This window comes from Empidonax traillii, unplaced genomic scaffold (genome assembly GCF_003031625.1).
Source record: "Empidonax traillii isolate 1590-97213 ecotype Southwest subspecies unplaced genomic scaffold, ASM303162v1 scaffold177:size1754471, whole genome shotgun sequence".
Taxonomy (NCBI): Eukaryota; Metazoa; Chordata; class Aves; order Passeriformes; family Tyrannidae; genus Empidonax; species Empidonax traillii.
In genome coordinates this window covers 1,367,912-1,377,911 of record NW_020955370.1, presented here as the reverse complement: position 1 = coordinate 1,377,911, position 10,000 = coordinate 1,367,912, and the positions used below count along the sequence as shown (strand labels likewise).

At 46.3% G+C, this 10,000-nt stretch overlaps 1 protein-coding gene across 3 annotated transcripts; it reads right to left on the bottom strand.

Annotated features, from left to right (window-relative positions):
* Positions 1-365: 365 nt before the first annotated feature.
* Positions 366-7,582, bottom strand: FN3K (fructosamine 3 kinase). 3 transcript variants are annotated; one of them, XM_027886066.1, is made up of 8 exons: positions 7,009-7,582; positions 5,837-5,988; positions 4,842-4,933; positions 4,527-4,609; positions 3,555-3,677; positions 2,639-2,727; positions 2,385-2,524; positions 366-681 (listed from the first exon to the last, which is right to left on the bottom strand). In XM_027886066.1, the coding sequence occupies exons 1-7, from the start codon at positions 7,153-7,155 to the stop codon at positions 2,389-2,391; spliced, it is 822 nt and encodes a 273-aa protein (XP_027741867.1). In that variant the 5' UTR covers positions 7,156-7,582; the 3' UTR covers positions 366-681; positions 2,385-2,388. The 3 variants fall into 3 exon arrangements, with proteins under 3 accessions (XP_027741867.1, XP_027741865.1, XP_027741866.1); XM_027886064.1 differs by having other exon boundaries at positions 367-681; positions 2,385-2,727; positions 7,009-7,581; XM_027886065.1 differs by lacking the exon at positions 366-681 and having other exon boundaries at positions 683-2,727; positions 7,009-7,581.
* Positions 7,583-10,000: the final 2,418 nt, after the last annotated feature.

The following is a 10,000-nucleotide window of genomic DNA, read 5'->3' as shown; positions in this document are numbered from 1 at the left end:
CACCCACCGTGGGGACAGACACACCCACCCTGGGGACAGGGACACCCACCGTGGGGACAGACACACCCACCCTGGGGACAGACACACCCACCGTGGGGACAGGGACACACCCACCGTGGGGACACCCACCTAAGGGACACTCAGCCTGGGGGCACTCACCAGGGACAGGGACACCCAGCTATGGTGTCCTGGGGATGGCAGCAAGGATGGGCACATGGGAATGGGCTCCCAAGCATGGGGACACCCAGGGAAGGAGAGCCAGGGGTGAGGACAAGGATAGGGACCCCTGGGGAAGGGAACAGGGATGGGGAAGGAAGTGGGGTGGGGACATGCCTTGCACAAGGTGTGTGGGAGGCACTGGGATGATGCTGTGATTTATCCACGGCCTCCATTCCTTACCCAACCCACTCCAAGACACTGCACAGGACATTAACGTGGTTAATAACCTAAACCTCATAAAATTCCAGAAACAACACCTGAACCCTGAAAGCTCCAACTACAGCTCCACTGATTGTACACAAAATTCAGGCAGGCACTTCAGCCTGGCCAGGATTTCGGGAAGGCAGCTGCCCTTTCCTGGTATCCAGCAGCTCCATCCACACCCAAATATCTTATCTTCAGGCTCAAATCCATCAAAACAAACCACAGTCACCAAACACAGGTACACCAAACACCTGGTTTCTGCAAGGCAAGTGCTTTATTTGAGAAGAAGTTTTAAGTTCACAGCAGTGTAACACAGGCAGGTTTGTTCACATCCAGAAACACCAGTGCACATGCACTTTGCTCTTTTCCAAACCTGCATCTTCCAGCCATCAGCTGCAATTCCAGCTGTGTCCTAACTCTACTATTCCACTTTTCCACTGTTCCAGTTTATAACCAACTGTGACAGACTCCCCTAATTCAAAGGAAGTAACAATTTTTTCCCTATTTGTACCCTATTTACAGAGAACAAAGTGCATTGTTTCAAGCTGTACCAATTAACAACATCAAACTTTAAGCTTTATGAAATCTTTATAGCACAACCATTTAAAGTGCAAAAAAGTCAAAACATATTCTAGCATTTGGAACATCATATTTTAGTATTTGTCATGACAACAGTCTGAAGCCTGAATAGTGAGGTCGTTCTTACCCAAATCTTCTAATTCACATAAATACCTGTGGGACTGCACTTACTTTTTACTTTTTTTACCACTTTCTCCCACTAAACCCCCACAGATTCACTAATGTACTCTAGCTCACATTGTCACCACTGTCTTTGCTGAACAGTTTTGTCCCCAAATTAACACTGCCCCTGTTTTCTGTAAAAATAAAGCAGTGAGGAACAATAAAACCCTTAAAAAGCCAGTGGATTTGACACCGTTCCTTCCATAACCCAGCAGTGGCACAACAGACCAGCTTTGCCCACTGCACCTCATCTTCTAAAACTGAAAATAACATCAAGCACTGACCAACCCAGCAGCCACAGGTGCCTCCTGTCACCAAAATGTGGAGTCTCCCTCCCACATTGTGCTGTCTTTTTACAAAGTTATTTAAATATGTTACTACTGTAGTACAACACACTGAAACACCACACTAAAACTAGGAAATGTTATTATCAAACTCGGGTGGTAACAACCCACTTCTGATCATACAGTTAATTACCAAGGAATTAGGTATCCTTTTTTAGGAGATACCACCGGAATTTCAGTCCTCACGGCAAGAAAAAAACAAAAGCCTGTGAGTAAATTACATTAAATTAAAATAAATATTAGAAATATTATTAATTACATACGTTTGCAAGCGCAGCCAAAGGGCCTTGTCTGCTGGTTACATCAAAAAGAGAATATTTTCATCTTCAGATTCATAGAATCTGACTGGAACTTTGGGTTAGGACCCTTGACATGGGAAAGGAAAGAGAAAGGGAAGACTATAGAAATATTCGTGGGGAAAGGGATGGGAACAGAGGCAGAAAACTAAACAGAACAAACAAGGGGAGATGTAAGGAACTCACTGTTACTTCCAGCACCACAGTCCCACAACTGCAGCTCTCCAGGACAAACTGCTGATGGAGCAGCACGAGTGGGAAGGTGCTGCTGTGGGACAACTGTGGGAAAACAGCACTATGAGGTGAGACAGCAGAGCCAGGCTGGTGTCCTGCTGCTTTTCCAACCCACTGGGGCCTCCACAAACAACACAGCCCTTTCCTTCAGCAAGGAAGGAATCTGTGCTGGGAAATTAGTGACCAAGTTAAAAATTACTCAATTGCTCTTAATTAGTGAGTCTCAAAAGTGCACTAAGCCTTTTCCATGTCACGTGTTTTCACCACCAATTCCGAGTTTGTGGTACTTTGGCTGAGCAGGGGCTGCCCATTCCTAAGAGAATATGTCAGAATTTCTCAAACCTACCTGGTTACTTCAGGAGTTTTCTCATCATGTTTAGGGTAGAGCCCCTGTACCCCGTCCCAAAATGGTTCCAGTGGTTTATGTAATTAAAGAGCTGATACAACTTGTTTCGTTTGTCAAATCCTGGAGCTTTGGGTATTTTGCTGTGATAGGCAGAGAAAAAAGAGCTGCTGAAGCCCCCAAACATCCCAGCAATGGCCAGCTCGAACTCAGAGTGGCCGTAGAAGGAGGCAGGGTCAAAGATAATGGGCCCCGAGTCGTCCTCAGCCACATTCCCCGCCCACAGGTCCCCGTGCAGGAGAGAGGGAACGATTTCCACATCACAGAACATCTCGGGAATCTTTGGCTGAAAAAGGACAAGCGGGCAACAGTTAAAGAGTTACGAAGAAAATATTAAATAACGTAAAGCAGTGTAGCATGTAAGAGCCTGAGCTGGACAAATGCTGCCCTGGTGGAGTGCTGTGGAAGTGGAGTGCTTTGGAAGTTGATGGCTACAAGCACAAACCTGAACTGCCAGTAATGAATATTCTGGATTTGTTCTTGACAGAGCTTAGCAAAGCATTTATCACAGTCTAGAATCAACCCCTAACATTAATGTATTATTTCTAGACGTGGATAGTGTTGGCTGTCAGAGAAATATAAAATAAATTCTCTATAAATGAAAACGTTTCAGTGGCGAAAATGGCAGCAATAAAACATCTGCACCACTGAAGCAGAACTAAAGAATAAATTTGTGATGTGGAGCTTGCAGAGAAACCCATCCCTGGTGTTGCCTGAGTGCTGTGTGGCCTGACTCAGCCTGGCTGTGAATCTGGACCACCATGTAAAATAAACCTGTCCAGGCAGCAGAATCTCACCCAGTTTGTAACACCAAGCTCTTAGACAGGATTTACCACCTTCTCATTATCAGAAATCTGTATTCTCAGAAATAAATGTGTTGAATATAGTGCTGGCTATAAATGCTGAATTGCGGGTTTATTTTCCCTGTCTATAAAAATTGAGAGAGCAACAGGAATTCTGTTCAGCTGACGGTGTTGTTGGACCCACTGTGAAGCCTGTCCACTCACCACTGCTCACCCCAAGCAAGGTAAATCTCTTATAAAACACCTTCACAAACCCACTGATACACATTTTCTGACGCTCTAAATAACAGATTTAAGACATGGTTCATACCTTCAGCTGTGACCAAAGTTCTCTGGCTTCTCTGTCTCCATAATCCCTTTCAATCAAGTCCAGCTGAGCCTGGAGTCGGTGACGGATGAAGAAGGATGGCCAGTCACTCTGCCACTCGTTCACCTGGAAAACACAGCACAGAGGTTGGTGACACACAGCTTTAATCTATGTGCAGTTAGAGCTGATAATAGCTACAGATCCAGTTAAAATGCTTGATGATGACACAATGGCCTGGACTGTGTCAGGGTGGCCAATGCACAGTGTCCTCAGATGCTCTGTTGGTTGTTCTTTTGGGAATGCTGCTCTCTCCCATGCTTAGGTCTTAAACATGAGACATAAATTGAGGTTCTGGCTATTCCCATTTTCTTAATGTATTTCAGAGCAGCAGTTTCCAGTGAGATCATTTCAGTTGTTTCATATCAGATTCCAAATCTTTACAGAAATGCAGAAATATTTGTTCATTTTTACTGGGTAACTCGTTTCAAAGTTGGTGAAAAGTTGTACTTAGCGAAGAGTTTGAGATGTTGAAAGTTCAATCAGTTAAGTCATTAATTTCAAAGAATGAAATCCTGACATGTGCAGAGCCAGCAAATGGTGGAATTATCTCTGAGAGCTCTTTCCACATCTTATGTGACGTGTTACCTGACGAGGCTCTCCTAAAGCACTGGGGTTTGCCACTTGACATCCATACAGCAGGGGGTGAATAAAAACAAATCCAAGACATGGTGTGTGAAGAGTTACTGATCTGATCAAGTATCACCAAGCTAAAGAGCCACCCCATCATCTCAAATCCTCCCTCAGTGTGCTGGCCACATGTTCTATCCCAAGGCACACGTGTTGGACAGTCCTTGTGTTCCCTGTGCTGTCAGGGGGGATGGAACAGGGAAAGCAAAGCTGGAGATCCATGGAACAAAGAGTTTCCAGGCCTAGAGAAGGGCATGTTGGTTTTCCCAGCCATGGGATGTCTCATACCTGTGGTATGTAACCACAGCAGGTGGCTGTGTGGAATCCAAACTTATCCACATACTGGGACTCAGAGTGACCGGCTCCTTTTCCTACAAAATAAAACAAAATAATATCAGGGGCTCTTACATGGTAAAGTTTGCAAACACAGACCTTAATTTCAGGGAATACAGACAAAATAACTTTAAGCAGGACAGGAGGGACATAACTCACAAAACTGTCCCATTGTTGACTTTAATTACCATTAAAATTATAATGCAACAAAGCACCACAGCCAAAGGAATTGCTCCTTTTTTGGTTTAGTACATGACATCAATACTCTACCAATTGTGCTTCCCTCATTCCTCAGCTTCTCTCCAAGTTTCTGGTTATAAAGATGAAGCTCTGCTATCTGCTCTCCCAGCTTTGAGGAATATCTGTAGGATCAAAAAGAGCAAAATTAAACTGGGAGTAGACAAGTAACAGGGGGGATAAAAACCTCAATTAAATATGAACAAGGATACTTTTGGCAAACATAGAACCTTAATCAACTTCACAAGCACATAACAGGCAAATGACTTAACAACAGCTCTGAAGGCACAGGCTGCAACAGATAATAAAATGGACATAAGTCTATGTTCTTGCAAGAAAGGTAAATAGACCACAAGGTGGTATAAACAGGAGCAGAGAGGGCAGGAGAATGAGGGGCTCTTCGTTATCAGCCCCACTATCAGCTGAGGACAGAACATGGTATCAACTGTTGGGCTTTACCCTTCCAGATCAGCTGAACAGCAATGGGAATGGTAAGCCTGGAAACAAGCCAAAGGCAGGGATTGAGTCAAGGTTGCTTAATGCTGAAGACAGACAACTAAAAACCAGTTAAATATTCCACAGGTATCTTAACAGGAGCTGCAGGGATAGAAACTGATTTCTTCTAATGCCCGGAATGGGGAGAAAATAATGGGCTTAAAATCACTCCTGAAACCTTGTTTTCAAGAACATGTGACCCCTGCATTCCATGTCCAGGTTGGCTGACAGATGAAATGGAATTTCATGTCAACTTAATCATGATATAAATCATACTGGAAAATTCTGCTGAGAGAAGAGACCTGAGCAGCCTGGAAGGTTAAAGAAACCTGATGGGCTGGGAAAAGAAACTCCACGAAAAATCTCATGAGAGAAAGATGGACCAAAACCATCTGTAACAAACAAAGATGTCGACAGAGAGAAGCTCCAGCTCTGAGAGAACAGAGCAACTCTGCTCATGAAGTTTTCTGACTGACTGCAAGATATACAAAAATATACCCCCAAATATAATAAAAAATGATGTATGGACGTACTTGCTGAGGTGCTTCATCTTCAGGTACTCCATGGCAAACATTGCTCCTCCTCCAGGCAGGTCAATCACTTTAATGGGCTGAGGCACTCTCACAATCTTGGTTTTCTGGATCGCTTCCAAACTTGCCATTTCCCCTTCAAACATTTTTCTAGCCTGCCAAGGAATAAGAATATCCCTGGGCTAAACTATGGATGTCTGCAAAGAGTACTTTGGAAAAAAACCAACCTCTTAACAGGCTAAAAAGGAGTTAATTCCTCTTCATAAAAGGACAGAGCTGCAGCAAGGCTTCAGTCCACACAGAGAGACTTGAGTGCCTTAATCCTAACTTCTTTTTTTCATAAATTTATTCCAGGCTAGTAGGATATGTCACATTTCACCCTGATTTCTATCTGCTTATGGAGACACCAAACCACTCGGATGTAACAGCACCTCTGAGGATAATGCCCAAGACCTACCCCTCCAAAACCCCAAGCAGCCACTGCTAAATGAGGTAAAAGATTGAACCCTTACACTGGTTTTCCTTTCCCCAAGGTCAGTGGCCACTGATGGAGATGACAGCACAAACACTCAGACTGTGCTCTGTGTTTTTGAAGAAAAGCTGCTGTTCTTCACAGCAGTTTAGGACGGTTTTGATATTGAAAATGCAAATTTCTGATGCACTGCCGTGTTAGAAAAAGCAATTGAGTGATCATTTAGTAACGGAAAAGTCAAGAGTTTGGCCTGCAGAATTTTACTTCCAGAAACGCAAAAAGCAACGGGGACATCTGAAGCCTCTGTAGCTTTAAAGATAATACGTGAGTTTCAGCACTGGCCCCTGTTTGCTCCCTCCCACTATTGATCCTCTCAAGTGGAACATGAAAAAGAGCACAGTGAATGCAAAGTCAGCTCTGGGCTTTTCCAAACTCCAAGTACCACAATGACAGCTTTGTGCTTGGCCTCCTTTTTGCAGGAATTGCCACGAGGGTGAGGGTTATCACGTCGCATTACCCTGCAATTTACACTAACCAAACCCGCTGCACTAATACTGGGCATAAAACAGACATAGCTTTTAAAAGATCACTGAAAGCTGGAATAATTAGAAGTCAGCCTGAAAGTGCAGAACTCTGAATTATTAACAACAAAAAGCTCTCTACACGCAACCATAGGAGCAGTTCAAGATGTGCTGGCACTGACCTGAGGTTTGTGGTTGATTTTCACGAACACCCGCCCGCTGTCTGTCTCGTAGGTTTGGCCCTGGCTGATACATCCTCCCCCGGAGCTGCCCACAGCCTTCAGAATGTTGGTGTTCAGCTCTGCCTTCAGGATTTTCTCCATGGCCATTCCCAGGCTGCTGCAGCCGCTCTCCCGCTGAACCTGCTGCGAAACGGGATTAAAGGTCTGGGTCCTTCTGTCACCGTCACTCTGAGGCAGGAAGGGCCACCCACCACGGGAAAAAACAAAAGAGCGGCTAAAAAAATCAGTGAATCCAAGCAGAACCTTTCAAAATGCTGTCTTTGCCGTGGGGTTTTACGGCTACGCACGGGTTTACACGCGAAAAGCAAAAAAAAATCTTTAGGAATGTTTGCAAGAATAAAGCGGAGAGGTTTATTCTAGGAGAGGTGGGTCCTGGGGCCTCTCTGCGGTGCCGGAGCTGCTGGTATTTGTAGTTTGGAGCCGCTCTAAAGCTCCGGGATCGCCCGTGGAAGGACCATTTTAGGCCAATCCACTAGAGGGAGGCTGAAGGCAACCCCAGGGATGGCCACGGGCCGGGGGGGGGGGGGGGGGGGGGGGGGGGGGGGGATGTGGCGTGAAATCCAGAGCTGCGCCTCGAAAAGATGCGATTAAACCGCGGGTTCCCCCGGGCGGGGCGAGAGGAGGGCCCGGCGAGAGACACGGCGGGGTCTGTGCCCGCTGTGAGGGAGGCTGTGCCCGCTGTCATGAGGGTCTGTCCCCGGTGTGATGGGGCATCTGTCCCCGCTGTGAGGGGGGAGCTGTGCCCGCTGTGAGGAGGGGCTGTCCCCGGTGCGGGGATGCACGGTCCCTGGTGCAAAGAGGATGTTCCCGCTATGGTGGCGGGGCTGTCCTCGGTGCGAGGGGAGTCTGTCCCCTGTGTGAGGGGGGTCTGTCCCCGGTGTGAGGGGGGTCTGTCCCCGGTGTGAGGGGGGTCTGTCCCCCCTCAGATGGGGGTCTTTGTCCCCCCCGGTGTGAGGGGGGTCTTGGCCCAGCGTGAGGGGGGCTGTGCAGGCAGGGCTGGGAGGCAGCCACTGCTCTGCACCCACCCATGCACAAGCGCCTCTGTGACCCTCTGGACTCTGCAGCATCCAGACCAGAATTCATATAGAGACAGATACAAACTATAATAGCCAGATCATACTAAAAGTGCTTCTCAGGTTCTCAGCGGCTGAATTAGCACACCAGGAATTAGGCCAACAGATGACAGCACCTGCTTCTGCCGATTCCTGCTGGTTCCTGGGGCTCCCTGGCGGTACCGAGGCACGAGAAGGGCTGGACTTTGCTGTACGGGCTCTTCAGAAAGCAGGAAGAATTACCCAGGTGTAAAAACCCCATGCAGGTGATCTCGCGTGCCACGCTGGTTGTGGAGCTTAAGTTTAAGCAAAATGTTTTAATACACACAGAATGTATCGATGAAGGTGATCGGGTTTCTCTTCCTAAGCATTTTATTTTCCTGTTGTCATCAGTGAAGGATCATTAAACAGCAAAGGTGTTCGCTGTGAAACTGCTCTCACTGAAAGACTAGGAAAGGAGATGTTTTTCTCCCTTTTTTCCACTGCCACGTTCATAACATCAGAATATTTGCCCTTTAAGTCCAAGGTTCGTGTTTGTGGTGTGTATTCTCTCACTTAATGGTTTAAAGGGCGACACTGAAGAGCCTCATCCATACCAATGTATTCTGCCTGCAGAACAGGGAGCTGTGAACATTGCAGACTGATTTAAAGCTGAGGTAATGGATCTGAGAAAAGGAGATTTCAGTTACCTTTCCTTCCCATCCCCCTCTTTTCACTCCCCTGATTTTATTTGCCTAGAATATGCTCTAATTTCACTTTTTTTTTTCCCCTTCATGCAAATCTATCATGTGTCACAGTAGAAAGCAAATTATCTTGTCAAATTACCCGTTGCTTTAATTTACTGCCAGTCTGGGACCAGTTAATTCACTGGAAGGCTTGACCTTGACTTATGGTGCTGATTCCTCAGGAAGAACTGGAGGGAGGGAGGGGAGTTCACTGTACCATTGCATATACCAGCAAATATACAGCACATACCCAGCAAGGTTTTGTCCCATTACTTTATGTAATCAATTTGATAAAGGTTTAGGTGTGTTACTTTATACTTTGGGGAATTAATTTGTGGGCTAAATACTTACTTTTCCGTAAAAAACATATTAATTACAATTTAAACCACTCTACAAGAAAGTTCCAGGGGAAAAATGCCCAAGACAGTGTGCTAAAAGGAACATGATTTGAAGAACACTATTAAAAAACTAAATAAATGAATGTTTCTGGAAAAACAAATCCTTTCTTTGGAATAACTCACGCCAAAATCTTCCATCCTCCTCCTCGGGAACAACAATCATTTGGGGCAGCTTCATCCCAGTTTCCTGTTGGTGTCTTCACTGCTGAGATGCCACCAAGTTTCGTGTCTGTGATGTTCCTCCTGGACCACAGATCTGTGAGTGTGGGAAGTCCAGTCAGTAAAATGCCAAAGTGATGAGCAATTAATGCATCAGCACGTAGGGAGAAGCGCCATCAGGACAAGTGTGCTCCCAGTTACAGCCTGAACGGCAAAGCAGAGTGCAGCGGGAAGGAATTCCTGCGGGATCAACCTCTGGATGATGAGCAGGCTCCACCTGCTGGGCCGCCCGTGCTGGAATATTGAAGCTGCATCTCCACACTTTAGGAACGTGCCCAGAGCAGCTCCCAGGGGTTATCCCTGAGTCGGGGACATCCGCACTGTGGGAGCACTTTGGGTGTTTGCCTGGTGCCCGGGAGCACGATGGAGTCCTGCCCCTCGCACGCTGCTACTCGAGTTCATTCCTTCCAAATTATCCCCTTGGCCTCCTCAGTCACCAGTCAGTGGTTTGGGCCCTCTCTGTGTGTGATGTGCAGGAAGAATGCCTGGCTGGAGGGAGCATTATGGATAGGGTAAAGCCAGGATCAAGATGAGGTCT

Bases quoted from the DNA above. Each gene is read 5' to 3' on its own strand.
- FN3K (XM_027886064.1), bottom strand. From the start codon at position 7,155: ATGGCCATGGAGAAAATCCTGAAGGCAGAGCTGAACACCAACATTCTG. The intron at 5,989-7,008 runs GTCAGTGCCAGC...ATTCCTTGGCAG, and splicing joins AAATCAACCACAAACCTCAG to GCTAGAAAAATGTTTGAAGG. The intron at 4,610-4,841 runs GTAGAGTATTGA...TTTATTTTGTAG, and splicing joins GAATGAGGGAAGCACAATTG to GAAAAGGAGCCGGTCACTCT.